At 46.5% G+C, this 19362-nt stretch overlaps 1 protein-coding gene across 5 annotated transcripts; it reads left to right on the top strand.

The window, feature by feature from the left end:
• The first annotated feature begins 368 nt into the window (after positions 1-368).
• Positions 369-18693, top strand: KATNB1 (katanin regulatory subunit B1). Of its 5 annotated transcripts, none has more exons than XM_082319725.1 (20): positions 369-434; positions 892-1100; positions 3721-3851; positions 5978-6095; positions 7819-7919; positions 8449-8490; positions 9184-9267; positions 10279-10394; positions 10895-10966; positions 11243-11393; positions 11826-12013; positions 12138-12271; positions 13087-13137; positions 13311-13387; positions 14041-14160; positions 15115-15264; positions 15597-15673; positions 16073-16147; positions 16889-17005; positions 17610-18693. In XM_082319725.1, the coding sequence occupies exons 2-20, from the start codon at positions 1061-1063 to the stop codon at positions 17740-17742; spliced, it is 1977 nt and encodes a 658-aa protein (XP_082175851.1). In that variant the 5' UTR covers positions 369-434; positions 892-1060; the 3' UTR covers positions 17743-18693. The 5 variants fall into 5 exon arrangements, with proteins under 5 accessions (XP_082175851.1, XP_082175852.1, XP_082175850.1 ...); XM_082319726.1 differs by lacking the exon at positions 369-434 and adding an exon at positions 465-729 and having other exon boundaries at positions 12141-12271; XM_082319724.1 differs by lacking the exon at positions 369-434 and adding an exon at positions 465-729.
• The last annotated feature ends 669 nt before the right edge of the window (positions 18694-19362 follow it).

Here is a 19362-nt window from a genome sequence, read left to right as displayed (position 1 = left end):
CGGCCGCCGGCGAGCCCCGAGGTAGAAGGCCGGGGAAGGACCTCTCAGCCGCCCCCACGGAAGCTCCAGGCGACGGGCCGCTATCAGCCACCCCGCCGGCCGAGGAAAAGCAGCAGGGCCCGGCCCCGCTCCCCGACACCGCCCCTCAGGGAGGCCGAGCTCCGCCCCGCAAAATGGTGGCCCGGCAGCTCCAGCGCGCCGCCCTCCCTATTGGCCGTGCTTGAAAGGCTCCGCCAAGAAGCTGCGTTGCGAATGGCCGGCCGCTCTGCGGTCGCTATGGCAACCGCCCCTCCCTCAGCCCCTATTGGCCGAGCGGCGTGCGGAAACCGGGCAACCACCCGGCACGGCGCGGCGGGGCTCAGCGACGCCGGGGATTGGCCGGGGAGAGGCGGCTCTGATTGGCAGAGGCCGGGCGGAGGCGGGGCGCGGCCCAGGTTTGTTGTGGGGGTCCGGTTGTCAGGTGGTGGCGGCGCCGCCGGGGGGAGGGGGGGCCGAGGGCCGCCGCCGCCGCCGCCGGTAGAGCCGGGGCGGCCGGGGGAGCCCCGACGCCAGCCAACGTTCAAGCGTCCCCCCGGCAGCTCTGGGCGCCGCCCACAGCTCCTCATCGTCCGGTGAGGCTGCGGCGGCCCGGTGAGGCTGCGGCGAGCCCGAGGAGGGCTTCCCGCCCGCCCCCCGGCACCGCCCGAGCGGCTCCCCGCTGGCCCGTCGCTACCGTGATGGTCCTCAGCGGTGAGGCCTCACCCCGTGCCGCTGCCGGCCGGGCCGGGGCGGGCGGCGGGCTGGGCCCCCGCCCCCTGCCCGCCGTCTCGGCGCGGCCTTCCCGCTCCCCGGCCCAGCGTGGCGGGGGTGGGGGCGTCGCCGTAACTCCGGCCGGTGTTTTTTTGCCTGCAGGGCGGTGCCGCGGGTGAGGAGTAGGTCCCGGGGAAGCTCGGGTGGATGGCTCGGCGCCGGTAGGACGCGCCGGCGGAGCGGCGGCCCAGGCAGGGCCGGTGCGGCGGAGCCTCGCTGGGAGGAAGAAGGCGCTTCTGGCCCGCCCGTGGGAGAGGCGCCGAGCTGAGAAATGGCCGGGGCCGTCACCACTAAGACGGCGTGGAAGCTGCGTGAGTGTCGCTGGGCTGCCCTCCCGAGGGAGGGCAGAGGAGTTTCCCCAGCTGGAAGGGGTTGGAAGAGGCGGTTTGTGATAGGAACCAGCTAATCCCTGCCTTGGGTGTGGGTGCCCCGGCCCTCTTTCCAGGTTGCTGACTGGAATTTTTAACACCTAGAAATCCTTTTTGAAAGCATAGCAGCATAGTGGAATAGTGTAGGGCAGGGCCTTGCTATTGTTCTTTTAAAAGGGTCACAGCCTGGATTTTTTTCTGATTAGTTGCTGTAATGCTATACTAAATTTCTAGCTAACTCCACATGACTCTCATGTAGTACAAGAACAACCAAGATGGAGACCCCCTTCAGAGCCCAGGCTGCAGCTGAAGTTCCCTCGGTGTCAGATTAGCCTGTTTGGGGTTGCCCTTCATTGCTGCTCACCGGTTACAGAAGGTGCATTGAGCTCTTTGCCGCAGGAGGGATGAGGTGATCTTTGCAGGGCCTGTATGTCTCATTCTCTTGAAATTGCTTTGCAAGAGACAGTAAGAATCTGTTGCTTTTACATCCATTATTTTTCCTCAGAAGGAGCAGTAAACAGTTGCTGACTATCTATTTCTAGCTGCTTTGCTGGTCACGGATGAGTAGTTTGATAGGGGCTGTTGAGGAATGCTTAGAAGCAATGGGAAGTGATCAGTTGTTCACAAGTGCAAGCTTTAGACCAGTGACTTGAGGTCTAGAAATTGGCTAGCAGAAATACAGTATCCTTGACTGGTAACACATTGAGGGAGGTGAGATAATCGACTTAGAAATTTCTTATCTTTTTGAGCAGAAAGCTATGTTATCTTCCCATCCTTGAAACTCCAGTTATAGGAAAAGCTGGAAGTCAATCGATCTCTGTTCTTTTTTAAGTGAGCAGAAGTTCTTGATCTTCATTTTTGCTAGGCTCTGCCCCATCTTAGCATCCTCTTTAGAGCAAGAAGCGTTCTGAATGTTAGAAATGTTTTGGCGATGCTAATTAGGAGCTTAGTATTACTGAGCTGGTGGGTGATATCTGGTGATGAATACTGCATTAAAAAAAAAAATGTGGGTTTAAGGAAACTGGCACTTCACCGAGGGAGAGGGTGATGCTATCTGGCCAAGGCTGGCATCAGGGTATAACCTGGCTTTTAGGAACAGAGGGTTGAATGCTTCAGCAATGACTTTTAAACTTACAATATATTATTAAGAACGAAATCAAGAGGAGGGAAAAAGTGGAGCTGCTGACGTGCTCATTTCAACAGCAATGCTCAGCATCTATCCTTTCAATTTTAACTAGTGATTTGGTCTATTAATACTAATTGTACTGTTTGTTACCTTCAAGTCTGTGTATACATACGTACTTTACTTCAGCATTGTCATACGGAAGACTGGTCTTTCAACACAATACAAGCATATTTTCAGATTTGCCCTTCTCATTTAATTTACAGTCCAGTTACCTTTGTAATTTGAAAGGTGTTTCTCCAGCTAAAGTGAAAGTTGCGCAGTTCTGCTTTCAAAAAAGCACTCTGAGAGCTTGAGATCAAAGTACCTGTAATTATTATTGCAGCCATCTAATATCCTTTTGGGTTAGTGTTGCGTGTAAAGTGATCAAATTGCTTCTCCCACCGAAACAATCCGAACGAAAGCTGAATTGATTGCTACCTAGCCTTTTTACAAACAAGTTTCATAACTATTAGGCAGGCAAATCCCATGAACTTTCAAAGAGGAGAACTGTAAGAGGAAGAAATTGGTAAATACATCTGCCAAAAATTTGAGTGGATTTAAAAATCCACTGTGAAAATTAGATGTCGAAGCAAAGATGCTCATTTGGCTTCTCTTTTGCCCCAAACTTGTTTCTTTATGATGAGCCTTCCTTGGAGTTCTGTCATTGCAAAGCCCTCTCAGCGTCAGAGCTTCCCCTCAGCCCCCAGTTTTTTAAGTCTTTTAGTATTGATCGCATTTGTTCTTTTGTGCACTTTTGGATATATAGTCATCCTTCCTTTGTCACAGTTTCACGCTTTGCATTGCTAAGTTTCACCTGTGTTACATAGTGGGGACATAGCAAAGCCTCTGCCAAAGCTCAGAGAAGGGAGCTCCACCTATCCCTGCTGCTGAGTCTGACTTTTTTTCTGTGTGAGGTAACAAACTGTACTGCTGCTAATCTGCCAGTGCCAGTTCCTCTCAGGCTGGACAGTCTGCTGCTGCTTTCTAGAATATAGAAGCTGCATATTATTGCAGCTTCTCAGACAGCTCGGCTTACTGAGACCCACCCGGGTACAGAAGGTAAAGCAGCTTCTGTGAGCAGGTTGCCACAGTTGAGCAAATCTTTAAAAGCTACTGAGTTGCTGCTAGTGATAGAATATGCTTTTTGTAAGCCACATGAGCACTGGAGTTGTGAAGCTTGGTCAGCAAATGTCTTAAGTACAACAGGCAGAGCCAAGAAGGACTGTTTCAAGCAAGATAATAGTGTGACTTCTTATCTGAACTGTTGGCTGCTGCAGCTTGTCCAGTGGAAACTGGAAAGTTTTTCTGGACGAAGAATATTGTTTTAGTCCTTTGGGAGGGATGGCATGGAAAATTGTTATACTAGTCTGTAATAACCATTTGCTTTGTTTTGCGCAGAAGAGATCACGGCTCACAGCAGCAATGTATCCTCACTAGTCCTGGGGAAAAGTTCAGGCCGGCTGCTGGCAACTGGAGGAGATGACTGTCGGGTCAACATATGGTCAGTTAACAAGCCTAACTGCATCATGGTAAGAAGAGGCCTCTTTTCAACTTTTGGGGGATGGGAACATTAATTCTGAGATATGGAGGGTAGGGAATGAGGGGAATGATTGTTGAGTTGTAGCCTGTGGGACTTGTGAAAAGAGTTTACCAACACAAAGCTGGGTGACTGGATTCTAGCTAAAGATAGGGACAGAATTTGGTAACTGGTGAGACCACTGCTCCAGAGGGAAACTGGGGTGGATGGCTGCTTCAGCTGGGCCAGTGCTTGCTCAGATAATGAGTATTGTGCCTTCCGTTACCAGGCTACAGATAATTAAATGCAGAGTTTTGTATGAGATTAGGTAGTTCTGTAGTGCAAGCTACAGGGGCCAGTTTTATACCCTGGAGTTTGCCCTCATAGCAGGAAACATCCCCAGCAGGATGCATTCCCACCTGTCCCACAGTCACTAACTGTCAGCACAAAGTTTGTCAGAGTAGTTTGCTAACTTGCCTGTAGGCTGGGGAAGAGTAATGCTGGGCGCAGCATGTTAGAAGGAGGTTTATGACAGTATGATTGCTAAAGCCCACCGTAAATATATTTAACAGATGTCTGTCCTGCATTGCTTTTGCTTTAAGTGGGTGTTGTCTTTAGCAAGTGTCCCTTATCACTTGTTTAATTAACAGCACAATAATGTGTTGTGGAAGGCATTTCTCTAGCCAGTGTGAACCTTGTGAGGAAGAAATTGGGAAAGTAGGGTCAAAAAGGCTAAAAGGAGAATATGTCTGCTTTATTTTTCTATTAATTTACTGAGGTCAAGTATAAAGAGGTTGAAATGGGTGCAAAAGGCGTTGCTCACCTTTAGCAGTGCTGTGCTTCTTGCATAGCATAGTTAAGCTGTGACTTTCCAGTCTCTTGGTGGTGCCATAGCAGTAGTTTGAAAACAGAGTATTGCCTTCCACAAGAAGGTTGAAGGACTAAATATCTTTGTACCTTTTATGTGGGTGCAGAGAGCTGTAGCTCTCCTGTGCTTCCTGGGAACCACAGATGTTAGAAGCTGGTGTTTCTGAGGGGCAGGGACTGACTGGAGCTGCTGAGGACTTGTGCCGTTCTTGTATGTCAAAAGAATCTTGATTTTTGGGGTTGTGCTGTATATTTTGTCCTCTGAAATTCATCTTTAGTGTTTATATTTTTAGGATTCCAGATGTTTACGTGTTGGGGAAGAGGGGAAAAGAGGAACTTCTCAAGGAGCATTGTGACTTGGTTCAAGTTTGAGCTCTGTTTCTCACTAAGCAGTGACAGTTGCAGCTGTAGAGTATGTAGAGGATTTCAGTTGCATGTGAAATCCTAAGAAAAGCCCCATCAGAACAGGCAGCTTTCAAGTGACGTTCCCAGCCTCTGTACGTGTGTGGGAGGCACAGAGCTAGCTTAGCTATTTAAAAAGACCTGTTTGAGGATGGAGTAAAGCATAGACTATTGCTTAATTGACAAGCAAAAAGTCTGCAATAGTGGTATTGTTTTTCTAGAGCTACTTTTAAATATTGTTGTGTTTTAATTAAATACTGGCCTTTTCAAAATACTTACGTAATTTGTAAGCTTTTAGGTGCTCAAGGATGAAAGGGCACTGTGTATCTGTGAATTACTACCTTATGCCTCAAGTTAATATTTCAGTAATAGCACCATGTTATCACTGTGACACCCATTGCTGGCAGCAACATATGGCTCCTTGTTTATGTGAAGGTTTCGAAGTAGCCTTACTTTTGCTCTTGCTTTGATTTTTGTAACCGGTTCATGACAGTTACATGACCCATTTAGAGCAAACACAGTTCCATTGCACTTGCACAGCATAATTTTATAATGTAAGCATGTGTCAACCTTGTCTGGGCATCCGCACCTAATGTTTAAGTACCCATGTTGATGCATCCTTTAAAAATTAGTCAGCATGCCCCAGAAAGTGGGATAACGTGGAAGATACGTGCACGGTGCTATATGCAGTGATGGTCTTTAGGATGCTCTACCATACTGGTAGATGATGAGGGAAAAGGATCAGTGGCACAACCGGGTAGCCCCAGCTCATGGCTAAATACTTTACTTGCGAATTGAGTATGAACAATGGCACTGAGGACAGGGCTGTGTCAGTAGCTGTTGATTGTGACTTGTGGTTTTTCTTTGCAGAGCTTGACAGGCCATACAACGCCCATTGAGAGCCTACAGATCAATACAAATGAGGAACTCATTGTTGCAGGGTCCCAGTCAGGGTCCATTCGAGTTTGGGACCTGGAAGCTGCCAAAAGTATGTTTCCATGAGTTTTCACTTCTGTTAATGTACACTTTTTGGAGTATCCTTATGCTTAATACCTATGCTGACCCAGAAGGTTCTCAACTTAAGAAGGAACGGGAGCCTGGCATCGTTTTCATCTTAATTTCCATCCCTCTTAGAGGGCTTTTATGCACTTCCTGCTGAGACTGTAGAGCTGTGTATGCACGCTTGAGCAAAAATTTGTATATGTATTGTGGAGACTGATTTGAGGAACTAGTTTCTAGGTTTTGACCCACGTGTGTTGCAATCTGTATTCCAATCAGGTTCCATGCATGTATAGAGTAACTAGATGTATAGCATTTGTATTCAGAGTCTCAGCTTAAAATTGTCAACCTTAAAAAAAGGATCTAAAATCAGATTGGAAGTTCTAAGTATATATTAGGTTCTGCACAAGTCCAGGAATCCCCCGCTTGCTGACCTCTTGTTCTCGTTCTTGGGTTCTAACTTTTCTTTTTTTGCTCAAGTGATTTTTCTCCTCTTCTGCTCTTGCATAGCCATATAAATAGACAAAGACCTAATTTTTAATAAATAGTTAAAGCTATGAACTCATCGAGCTCTGATCCTTTAAAGGCCAACTGTTGAGTCATGCTTTATTTATTGCACTTGTCTCAAATCCTAGAACAAGTTTGCAAAGGTATCATGAATCACTTGAGTGCATTCCATCAGGAATACCATAAAATGACTGAATATTTCTTATAGTTGCTACCTATAGAAAGGTTCATAGAAAGAATGTGTAATGCAAATAGACTTGTGCTGTCTGAGCTAAGAAGGCAAACAGCAGGTGGCAAAAATAATAAAAAGCACTTTTGTCATTCAGACAGTTAGAATCAGTTAAGTTATAAAATAGTTTGGCTCTACCAGTGGAGTGTAACTGATCTGAAACTGAATTTATTAGGAGACCTATGAGCCAGTGTCTGTCCAAGTGACCACTCCAGGTCTGGCACAAGAGCCATTTTCTGCCAGGGGAATCATCGCTGTTCCAGATGACAGATGATGGAGAGAGGTTGCCCTTGTTATCTGAGCAATTTTTCATCCTCGAAGTTGAGGTCTGCATTCGTCTCTGCTTTCAGAGATAGGGTGTACCAGTTCCACTGGTTCTTTCTGGTTTCCAGAATTACAGGGAATGTTACTTGGTTGATGACTTGCTGAAACACTGTGATCATTTCTTTGTCTCATGCTTCCTAAGTGTCCTTCCCTGGTCTTTGGTATACCTCTTGCAAGGGGCAATTGAAGGAGTCCAGGGCAAATATTTGAACCTAAGAGGTAGAAGTCAGGCTTGTGCCTGGATGGGAGTGCAGAGTCCCGGGAAAGGGTCTGTCTAACAGCTGCAAGGTGAATGATGCAGGCGATCAAATGTCCCTTTCACTTCCTGGCTAAAACTGGCCCCCTGCCCCCCCCCCATTTTGCTCTCTTTGTAACAAGTGGAAAGATAAACTGCCTGACAGCTGCCTCAAGGCGTGGCTTTTTAGTTTTATTTTCAGAATGGAGACCTTTGGAGTTTTATTCATAGTTTCCACACCTAAGGACAGGACTTTCATTAAGATCATTGAAGATGGGCCCTCTATTGCTGTTTCTTTGCATTGCAAGGGTAAAGTCAGAACCATTTCCATAAAATAATGTGTACAGATGAATAACCGATATATAGCATGTCTAATGTATGTTGTATTACCATGTGCTCTGCTGCTCCTTTTCCCAGTTCTTCGTACCTTACTCGGTCACAAAGCGAATATCTGCAGCCTTGATTTCCATCCTTTCGGAAGCTTTGTGGCATCTGGCTCTTTGGACACAAACATTAAGGTAAGACCCAGCTTCTCTTAGAGATTGCCCTCTTTACTTGCAGTATCTTTGTTTTGAAGAATGCCAGAACATGTTCTGTGCCAAGCTGTTGGTAGATGCTGTATATCATCATTTCCATGTGTGTGGGCAGGTGTATTTGTGAGTGCTTGTGAAATTTGTCCATGTGGTAGCTCATGAGTGTGATTTCTCTGTTGTGGAATGTGGCTCCGAGTAAGGTGCCAGCTGAGACCTGATGTCAGCAAGCGCAGATGTCCTGATTGCTGTGGATTGCATCTGCTTCATCAGACTGGTATTTGACTGTAGGAACTGAGCTTCTGTAGTAAGAAATACCTTACAGAAGTGATTCTCACTTGGGGAATTAGGTTAGGAAATACCCCTGAAGCAAACAGGGGTTCAGCAGCCCCTTCAGTGTTTTCATTCTGCAGTGTCTATCTGCTTGGTGACAGGGAGAGCTCTTTTTCTGAAGGGACCCTTGGGCTCCCCACATACTGCTCTAAGCATATCTTCTGTTTGCTTTTCTTCCCTGTAGCTCTGGGATGTGAGAAGAAAAGGCTGTGTCTTCAGGTACAAGGTAAAATGCTTCATTAGTTTTCAGGCGAAGATGGGAGAAAGATTTCTGTTGAGAACTTATGAGCAAACCTTGAAGTGATTATGTACAATTAACTTCCTAGTTTTCCAGTATGAAAATAGGATCTGTACAATTTGTGAAGTGGCCTGGCAAATGTCCGCAGGCCTCTGTGAACTGTATGGGAATATGAAATGGATATCATAGGAGTTCATGTACTGTAGTCTGGTTGGCTTCAGTGGGGGATGGAGAGCATCCATGAGTTTCTTATACTGTGACTGATATTACCATGCAAGTCCCCACTGTAATAAGATGGTTCTATTCTTGGGGCCTCTTTCTACCCAAAGAACTTGCTGTATATTAATTTCATTTAGAAACCAACTTAATGGCACAGCACTTCTATCTGACCACCTGTAAATCTGTGTAATTTAAATTTGATTCTTATTAATTAAGCCAGATCTGTATTTACATACTAAACTGATGCCAGAAGTGTCTAGACAAGAGATTACATGCCTTTAGTGTGGATGGGTGTAGCTCTTGAGTGTGTTTAGTGTTTTGTGAGCTGTGGACTCTGTGAAACAGTTACTGATTTTATTTTTTTATATTTTATAGGATTGAAAGACAAAATCCAGAATTCCCTCTAAAGGAAGGGGAAAAAAAAAAAAAGAGAGAAAATACTATTTGTTTTTCTCATTTCAGGGTCACACAGAAGCAGTTCGATGTCTCCGCTTTAGTCCTGATGGGAAATGGTTAGCCTCTGCTGCTGATGATCACAGTGTAAAGGTAATTTATTGTGACACTCTCCTTATGTGCTCGTGACACATAGGAATGCTGGGATCGTCTTTTTCCCAGGCATTAACAGCACTTGCTCATAAACACCTTTAGTTCATTAGGCAGCTGGCTGAGCCCTGTGGCTTTGCAGGGACCAGTTTGTTTATAAGGATCATGTCCAGTGGCCCACAACATCCAGAAAAGAGCTGCATGTGTTGAAATGCACTTATCCAACAGACATGTTGGCGCTATGAACATGAAAGCTCAAGTTTTGATGGTGGTAGAGTTGTGATACCTGAACGCTGGCCTCGGTCATCTCAGTAAATGTTACAGAATGAGTTGTCCACAGCATGTTGCTTCACCATACCAGTTTCTGGTTCTGCTCAGTTAATTCACTAGGAGTGTGTTATTATGCACATTGCACATGATTATCAGTCTGAAAATTGCTGTCAGGACTGAGCAGAGCAAAGAAGGAATTTGGAAAAGTATTGACTGAAGCAGTGACTTCAGTTGTTTCAGATGTGGTATGGAGGAATGCGGGCAAAGGACTGATTTTTGTTTTCAGCTTCACATGAAATAAACTGACCAGTCATTTCACTCTGGATTTTTCAGTGGAGACTAGAGCACAGGAAGAATGAATTGCTAAGGGATTCAGAGCTTTTGGATTTTTGTTTGTTTGCTTTTAAGATATAATCTGTGGGGACAGGTGGAACTGGTGTATTTTATCCTAGTCTCTAAATATAAACCAGAAACTTATAGGGGACAAATTAAATGGAAAATTTAAAAGAAAATGCGGAGAGAAAAAAAAAAAACAAAAAAAAAAAAAAAAACAAAAAACCAAACAAACGTTCAGCCTTAAATGACTGAGATGGTACTCCTTCCCTGATCATTGCTTTCTTTGAGAAACTTGAGTCTGTTCTTGGAGGGGGAGAAGCATTAGAAGGTTGCCAGTACAAGGAAATCTGAAGTGTATTGGGATTCTCTAACACTAAATCTTTTCAAGAGTCTTTGTTCTTCTTCCAGCTGTGGGATCTGGCTGCTGGGAAGATAATGTTTGAGTTTACTGGACATACGGGCCCAGTAAACGTTGTTGAATTCCATCCCAACGAATACCTTTTGGCTTCCGGCAGCTCTGACAGGTACATAAGGGGAGGGAGAAAGAAGGGAATTGTACGTGCCGGTTCCCTTTCCCGATGCCTTTCCTTTTAGGAATGTGGAAAATAGGAATGTCGCACAACTCAAACCTGCCATTGCCTGACATCTAGCCAGCAGATGTGATGTGCAGAACATGGAGATCTTGCCTTCTCATCCAAAATTTATGGCACCTTCTACTACGCTAGAAAACAATGCGATAGCCTCAAGCATCTAACTGACATCCTATCTGAACTGCAAGCAGTCCTGCTCAGCTAGCGGGGTGTCCTCTTAGCTCTGGGTCAGCTCTAAATACTTATCTGTATTTAGAGCCTCAGCATCTGTGGCTGGATTCACAGATCTTAGCTAGACTGGCCTTCTATGTAGGTTCATCATAGGTGCACAACAGCGAAAGTCATTCCAGCTATTACCATATTATTTCAATACTGGATCCTACAGCAGATTTCTAGAGGGATGAGTGATGATTCTTGTTCTGTTGTGTGTACAGGACTGTTCGGTTCTGGGACTTGGAGAAGTTTCAAGTTGTGAGCTGTATTGAAGAGGAGGCTACCCCTGTCAGGTATATTAAATGCCTACTGCAGTGTACTAGGCAGAGACTAAAGTGGGGGTGAAGGGAGGATTTCCTGAAAGAGACTTTACTGGGGAGAAGTTTGAGCTGCTGGAGATGTTGCACAAGCCCACCAGGTTGCACAGGTGAACACCAGATTGGTAGGTTCATTGTTAGAAATGGGGCTGGAGGTGTTCAGTGAAGTCAGGGATATACAGCCCTGGGGTCCTTGTGGGATGGAGCAAGGTTGGGAAGCTGTGCCTAATTCTCCACCTGCCTTCCTCCCAGATGTGTGCTCTTCAACCCAGATGGCTGCTGCTTGTATAGTGGCTTCCAGGATTCACTGCGTGTGTACGGCTGGGAGCCTGAGCGCTGTTTTGATGTGGTCTTGGTGAACTGGGGAAAAGTAGCTGACTTATCTATCTGCAACAACCAGCTGGTAAGCCACTGGTCCTGAGGAGTGGGGGAGGCAGCTGTGAAACATGAGATAAAATCCCCCTGCCTCCTTGCAGGCCTTCTGACCTTTAAGCTTATGTCTGACTATAAGTGGCCAGGGCTTGCAATGCACCTGGTACTTAGACAGAGCTTGTGTGCTTTTGCTTTCAGCAGCGTCCTGCTCCACTTTGTCTCTCTTTGGCTTCTGGAGGAAAGAACTGGGGCTTGGTTTGCCCAGTATTTAGAAACTATGCTTGGCAAAAGTTTTATCATAGCCTTTCATAAAACCTTGGGATCTCCAAATTAAAAAAGCTAAAGCACTGAACTGAGAAATTCTCAAGAACGGTCGCTCAGGGTCACTCTATCATGCCTGTTCTCAAAAAGCTGGCGTGCATCCTGCTCCCTGGTGAATGACCTTGATCTTTTGCCTCTGCAGATAGGAGTTTCCTTTGCGCAAAGCACAGTCTCTTCCTTCGTTGTGGATCTCAGCAGAGTCACAAAGTCGGGTTCCATTCCTCATGGGCTGATCAGGGACGACGAGCCTCTTGTGCCACCTACCCCCACAGGGTCCTCCCTTCGCCGCATCTATGACAGGCCCTCAACTAGCTGCAGCAAACCTCAAAGGTAAGGGAATCTGCTGGCTTGTTGAATTTCAAGATTTTAAGGAAATGTACAAGGAGATTAGTGCTCTTGCTCTCTCTGACGCAGTCCATATGACTTGTCCTTGACAGCATCTCTTTTTCCACAGCAGAGTGAAGCACAACTCAGAGAGCGAGAGGCGCAGTCCCAGCAGTGAAGATGACCGGGATGAGAAGGAATCAAAGGCTGAGATCCAGAACCCGGAGGATTACAAAGAGATCTTCCAGCCCAAGAACGCTATCTGTCAGTACCAGGGTTTATTGTGCTTTTGAGTGTTGTTTGGATTAGAGCTGTAGGCGCTAAACTGGTTCAGCAGAGGTGAGCTTTGGCTTACTATAATAGAGGCTTCGCCTGTGACTGGGAGAGTTTAGAAAACTTCAATATTCTGTGTTTGGACTCTGAACCACAGATCATGTTGGTGAACTGCTGGAAGGTGGCGCCTTTACTAGGGTGCAGTGATGTCTGGTCAAAGCCTGGCTCAGAATCCAGAGCTCCACTCTAAGCATGCTGCCTTCCTGTCCTGATTAGAAAGGACTACTGTGTTATGGGATCTTTATTAACTTAGAATTTTGATATGTATAAAATTAGCAGTCTCCGTTAAAGAAGGAAAGGCAAAATGTTTTTTTTAAAGCAGAGATTGTTGTTTAGGAGGCATAGTGCAATGCCTGTATCTCATTTTTATGTAAATGAGAAAAATGAGATACTCTTTCTAAGGAATTAATGGTCATTATTTCGATTTACTTCTGTAAATCAATTTAGCAGGAGGTGAATTTTTTTCTAATATAATATGTTGTGACAGTGCCTTTTCTTGTGCTTCACACCTCTACAGCAGCAACGAACTACACGGGTCAGTTTTGTCCCTCCCATCCATGAAGGCTGAAAGCCTTTGGCTAAACTCAACAATAGCATCAAGGCCTGAAGGAGATAACTCTGCTTGCTGTATCACTGATTGCCCTAATCTGTGGAGTTGTTGGAGATCTCCCAGCTCCAAGGTTGACCTATCACTAATCTGTAGCCTTGAATGCTCCTTTGTTTGTTTTTTTTCTCTCTTTCTGTAGGTCGAACTCCTCCTCGAAACAACGAGCCCTTTCCAGCCCCTCCTGAGGATGGTGAGTATGAAAATGATCCCTTGGTGGGAATGGGGTTAATGGCCTTCAAAAGAGGGAGAGCTGCATGCCTGCAGAAAAGACTACTTGTAGTCTAGCTATACAGAACCTTTGCTCACAGCTTCCCTTGAAAGGAATAATTGGTTTCTGTGTTCCCACTTCTTTCCACTTGGTAGAGCCCGTAACTGCAAAGGAAGCATTGAAATCCAGCCAAGCTGTGGATGTCCAGACCCCGTTGCCAAAGCAAGAACTTGTATGTACTGTATGATCTGTTAATAGCTGTGAAAGATATGTGAGTGCTGGAGACATTACGATTTCTAACGAAGCTGATTGCTTTACTGAAGAGCCGTAAAAGCTTCAGTCTTTGCCCTGCCATGTGTCTTGCCTGAGCAGTAGAATGAAGGCCAAGCCTCCAACAGGCAATGGCTCTATTGCTTTTGTTCACTTCTTACACTTACAGTGAAACACCACTGTAAGTGGTCCTTGGACCTCAAAATTAGGGCACTCTGAAGAGAATCAATTGCCAGATTTCTGCAAGTGCTTGACCTGAGGCTATTTTGTAGCCAAAATCACAAGCAGCTGATGGGCCAGGATACATTATACTGGCTGCTTAAGAATTCTCTCTTCGTCTTCAGGCTGGCCATGGGCCCATTGCCCTAATTTTAGATGCTGATAATGACAGCACTTGACAGTTCTGTTGGGGCATCTCTGTTTTCTTTGCAAACCTTAATTGCATCTTGGCGTCTACCTGAGAGATACTTTATTGCCTCTTAAACCATGCTAGCAAATTGGAGACTGCTTCTGCATTAGGACCCTGCTGTGAGAGGAAAGTGGGTCAGGAAAAAAGCACATCAGACTAGGGCCAGATTGTTGCTGCTAGAGCTGTTATCCCAATTTCTCCTGCAGCCTGATCCTGTTCAGAGGCCACCTATTGCCTCCTCAACTCCTTTGACAAGAACAGAGCCGTCAGTGATTCCTGCAGCCAGGAATGAGCCCATTGGCTTGAAGGCATCTGACTTTCTACCAGTAAGTGTGTCTGGACAAAAGTTTACAGACACTGTCTGTGTTGGGTGGCATCAGAAAGGGGATTCTCTGAGGTGCAGAAGACTGTCATATGTGGTTTCTGCAACCTGCAGTCCTCAGTACTGAATGAGAACATGTTACCTCCTGCTCTCCCTCTGCTCACTTGGTGCTTCCCATCTGCTTTGACTGTGGAATTAGCACCTGGACCCAGCCCCCATTGCAGATGACAGCAGGCTGATGTGAACACAGCAGCGTTGATCCATGCTCACGAAGAATGTATTATCAAAGCAGAGAGTAAGGGATGAGACAAAGACACTGAACAATTCCACATGCTAGACAGTGATTCATTTAGAAAATTGGTGTCTGCCATTACACATACATAATTATTTCCAGATTCTTTCCCTGTTGTGTCTTGGAGGCCTCTTGGCCTTGCTCAGGAGGGTATTCCTTGTCCCAAAAAGGGAAAAGGACCAGAGCATCCTCATGAGCCCAAACTCTAAATGTGAGCAGAGGAAGAGAGATTCCAGCATGGTGTGGGTGGGAATCAATTTGAGAGTCTAATAAATTGTGCAAGATTTATGTTTTGTAATAAAATTTGTTGATTTCAGATGAACATTTCATGTAAAAAAACAGGGTTTGCATGAAAACATTTCTTCATCAAAACATACTGGTTTTGAAACCTCACTTTTAATTCACTTTTTTCAATTTTGAGAGTTTTTCCAAAGCTTCAAACATGTTTGTGATTGACACAGTAGGAGATGCAAAAGGGAAGTAGCTGAAATTGGAACAAATTGAATGCTTCCATTTCAAAATGTTTATAAAACAATCTGCAAGGAAGTCAGTGTTTCCTGTCCCTTTGTACACCAAAATTGGCTCTCACCTAGGCCAGAGAAAGCTCCTACCCTTCTGTGCCATCCTGCTCTGTTATCGCTCCTCCATTGGTGTCTGTACTTTCAGGCTGTGAAAAACCAAAGCCAGACTGAGCTCGTGGATGAGGAAGCCATGTCCCAGATAAGGAAAGGCCATGAGACCATGTGTGTGGTACTCACTAGCCGCCACAAGAATCTGGATACTGTGCGGGCTGCATGGAGCACCGGTGACATCAAGGCAAGGATGTGGAGATACCTAAGGCTTATGAGGGGAGCAAGTGAACAGCTCTTTTGGCTTGTCTGGGGCTGATTCTGCCTCTTACACAAAATGCAGGGTCTCACAGCTTTTGTGCCCAGGGGTGCACCACAGAGTGCTGCTATGTCCCACCTACGCTTGAATGGTCACAAAGAAACAAGGAGAAAACTTTCTCGTGCAAGACTTATCTTTTCTTCCCTAGCCAACTCCACGTTTCCTCTACCTTGTTTTTGAAAAGTGGCACTTGATATTAATTGCTTTAGTCTAGCCAGTTTGAGCTTTACAATAGACTACTTCTTCCCCTTCTCTCTCAGAACTCTGTGGACTCTGCAGTGGCAATCAACGATCTGTCTGTTGTCGTGGACCTCTTGAATATTGTCAACCAGAAAGCGTGAGTCCTGGGTGGGGGCAGCCCCTGGGATACCTGAGAGCCACCTGGCTGAGCGTTGAGAGTGCTGCATTCTACCTGCCTCGTGTCCAGTGGGCCATGGCAGCATGAAATGCATGTCCTTGTAGTCAGATCTTCAAGTCTGCAGTGCCAGGAACTGCTGGAGTTGTATGGGGCCTTTTCTGTAGGCAAATGATGTCTCACAAGGCAAATCAAAGTCTTAGGGCTTCATAAAGTGATTCTGCTGTCAGAACTTGCCACTTTCTATCACAAGGGGGAGTCGGTGAACTTGCTCAGTAAACTTGAGTGCTGCTGCCTGGGCTTTTTTGCCAGAAAGCATGTGTCGACTCAGCCTTGTAAAGCCTCAGTCTCTGCTCTCAGAATGTGTCCTTTTCTTTTCAGGTCTCTCTGGAAGCTGGATTTGTGTACTATAGTCCTGCCACAGATAGAGAAGCTACTCCAAAGTAAATACGAAAGGTGAGGCCCCAAGAACATGGTGTGCTTGGGGGACAAGATGTGGGTATTCATAGGAGAGCTCCACTGGGTATTTTGTAGCTGAAAGAAAGTTCTGAAAAATCACAGCAGATACAGTATAATGCTGATACGATGCCTGGAAAAGAGCAATGGGATTGCCAAGCGTGTGTAGGAAAAGATATGGAAAGTATGCATGGGCAAGAAGAGCAGGATATTGAGATTTAGCGTAGGTGTGTTGGACTGAAGGCAGCTCTGGCAGCCAGGAGGGGTCAAATCAATGTAGAACAAGTGGGCTCTGCGGACTGATGGGAATGAAACTGTTGATTTGGGACAAGGAGAATGAAGTCCTGCAACAGCCTTGGGGTCACTTGGAAGATTGCTTTGAACCTCATCATTAGGTGGCAAAAAAATGCAGCCTCTCTCTTAAGATGGAGTTTCTGCCCTTCCTTCCTACTGGAAGAGAGGCTCCTTCCAAGTCCCCTCAGCAAGACATCTCTGCTCTTGAGCAGAAAGGTCCCCCTTAGCAGGGTATATGCCAGGACCTTTTGAAAGGGCACACTTTGTCAGTCTTGACTTGAACCAAGACCATGTTGGTACTTGGCTGTTGCTCTCCTTATCAGATTACAGGTGGTAGAGGGGGGTCATTTGAGTAGATTATCCCCAGTGACTGGTTGTGAGTGAGGGCTTTGTACTGGGAGGAAAGGAATGAAATTCAAGTGGGACGTGATTCTGTTTGTCTTTCAGTTATGTGCAGACTGGTTGCACCTCCCTGAAACTCATTCTCCAGAGATTCCTGCCACTGATCACAGACATCCTTGCTGCACCACCTTCTGTTGGAGTGGACATCACTAGAGAGGAAAGGTGAGGCACTTACCTCCACTTGCTCCCTTTTGGAATCAGCCTTTCTCTTGGGTGAGCTTTGCTCCTCGCCATTGAGGCTTTGGTACTAGACTGGGCTTGCCTTCCCTTTTGTCTGCAAACATCAAACCCTCTTGCTCTGAGAAAAAGACCAAGGACTGCTTTTCCTTCTGTCACTGTGACTCAGTAATCATACCTAAACAAAGTTTGTCAGGAGTAAAACCACCCTGTGGCTACACCCTCTACCTCACAAGACACACTTGAGTTGTCAGCTGGGCCCTGGATTTCCAGTTCATTCACAGGATATCTCTGCTCTGAGAATTGGCACTCCAAAAACCAGCACCTCCTTTCTGCCTGGACTTTACTGCCAAAGGAGAAAAGAGGAGTGAAAGAGCCCTTATGTGGATGCCATTCTCCTGTGTCATCAGGATGCTGGCTGTATAGGTGGTGTTTCTGCTGAGCCATGCTCACATTTCAGCCCCTTCCAGGGCATTTGCAGGGCTTGTGTTTTCTCTCGTGCTTGAGTTGCATCTTTGGCACTACAGGAACAAACAGATCTCTTAAGCAGCTGAGGATTCATGCTGTGTCTACTGTCTATTTTTTGCAGGCTCCATAAGTGCAAGCTGTGCTACAAGCAGCTGAAAAACATTAGCAACATTGTCAAGAACAAGTCTGGGCTCAGTGGCCGTCATGGTAGTGCCTTTCGAGAACTGCATCTCCTCATGGCTGTCCTGGAGTGACAGCCGCCACCTCCTCATGTGCAAACACAGGTGGCCAAGCTCCTCTGTGCTGTTTAATCCATCTGGCTGGATTTCACCTCTCTCCGTGTGTCCATCTTCCCCCCACAGCACAGTAGGGAAGTGGAATCTCGCTGGCTGGTTGCCTGCCCAGCCCCAGTGCCTTATGGGCTGGATGGAGGACCTGAGTGGAGAGATGCCTGTGCTGTGTGAGAGGACCTGGCTGGTGGAGGGTCCCACAAAGCCCGTGTAGGGAAGCAGCTTCATTTCAGCTCTTCATCTCGGTATCAAGCTTTCAGCTGCTCTGTGTGCTGGCCTTTCGCTGATGGGAGGGCTCTGAACCTGCTGTCACCCCTCCTTCACCTGTGTATGCTGTTGGTTCTTGTTGCTTGGCTCTGTGGGCTGGGGCCAGCTGGCCCCGCTCTCTCTGTGCAGCATGCTGAGGACTGCACTGTCCGCCCCACAAAGATCCTGCAGAAGGGACTTCAACTGCCATGTGGGACTGGCCCCTTTGGCTTGCTTCATCAAACATGAGCCAGGACACTGTGCCACCGTGCCCAGTGTAGTCTCAAGGACCTGTATTGAGAGGAGGCTGTCTCTTGGCTTCTCAAAAATCCCTGCTGGCACCCTGGGCCACAGAAGATTAATGTCTTCAGACTTGCTGGGAACTGACGTCTGCCTGGATCTGTTAAAATATGTGACTTAAACAGGACTTGTTGTATGTGTTTGCCTTTGGGGATAAGGATGTGGGAGGGTGGAGGAACAGAGGGACATGGACTAATGTCTTTCTACATCACTGGTCTACTCTTAGAGGGTTATGGTTCCCCCCCCAATAAATGTTTGTCAGAACCTTTCTGTCCCTCCTTCTTCTTTCCTGTGGGGAAAGATGTTCCTGTTGGTGCTTCCCCTGCTCCTCCCAGCCTGTCTCCCATTTTATACACTGGAGCCTGTTCTCTGGGAAACTGTAACTTATAATGAATTTTATTAAAAGATTTGTAACTTTTTAAAAAAAAAAAAAAGTTGTGTTAAATGCCTGAGTATCTTGAAGTACTGTTCACCTTGGCACAGCTCCTGGCTGGGAGCATCCAGGGAAAGCAGGGCTTTGTTCCCTGCATGGGCTGTGGGGAAGCCGGCTGTTCTCACCCTTCCTGCTGGGAGGCTGCTGTGAGTAAGTGAATGTGGTGAGCAAGTTGGAGAGACAGCACGAGCCAGGTGGCTTGCTGAAACCCTGGGGGAGGTTTCACTCTGCTTGGTTGTTCCTAGCCCAAAGAGCAACGTCATCGTTTGTGGCTTGTCCTTTCCTTGGCCCGATGCAGTTCTCTCTTCCCCACCTGATCTCTAGCAGGTCTTGACGTAGTGGCACACAGATGTGCAGTGGTTTTCTGTGAGCTCTTGAGCTAGGCACTGGTGTTTGGAGATGTAGGAGACTTTCTGGTGCGGCCAGCAGGAAAGCTAAAGCTAATCCCTATCTTGCTGATACTTCATCCAAATACAGTCAAGTTTTAGGAAGAAAGGGGAGAGCTCTGCTCTGCTCTATGGCTCTGGAGGAGGTGGCTCGTACAGCAACGTGCCATTGCAGGATGGCATGACCGGGGCTGAAGATGCTGCCTGATTTGAGCACCA

Source organism: Platalea leucorodia, assembly GCF_965183815.1.
Source record: "Platalea leucorodia genome assembly, chromosome: 8".
Taxonomy (NCBI): Eukaryota; Metazoa; Chordata; class Aves; order Pelecaniformes; family Threskiornithidae; genus Platalea; species Platalea leucorodia.
The sequence above is the reverse complement of the archived record's forward strand: the minus strand, read 5'-3'. Positions and strand labels throughout refer to the sequence as shown.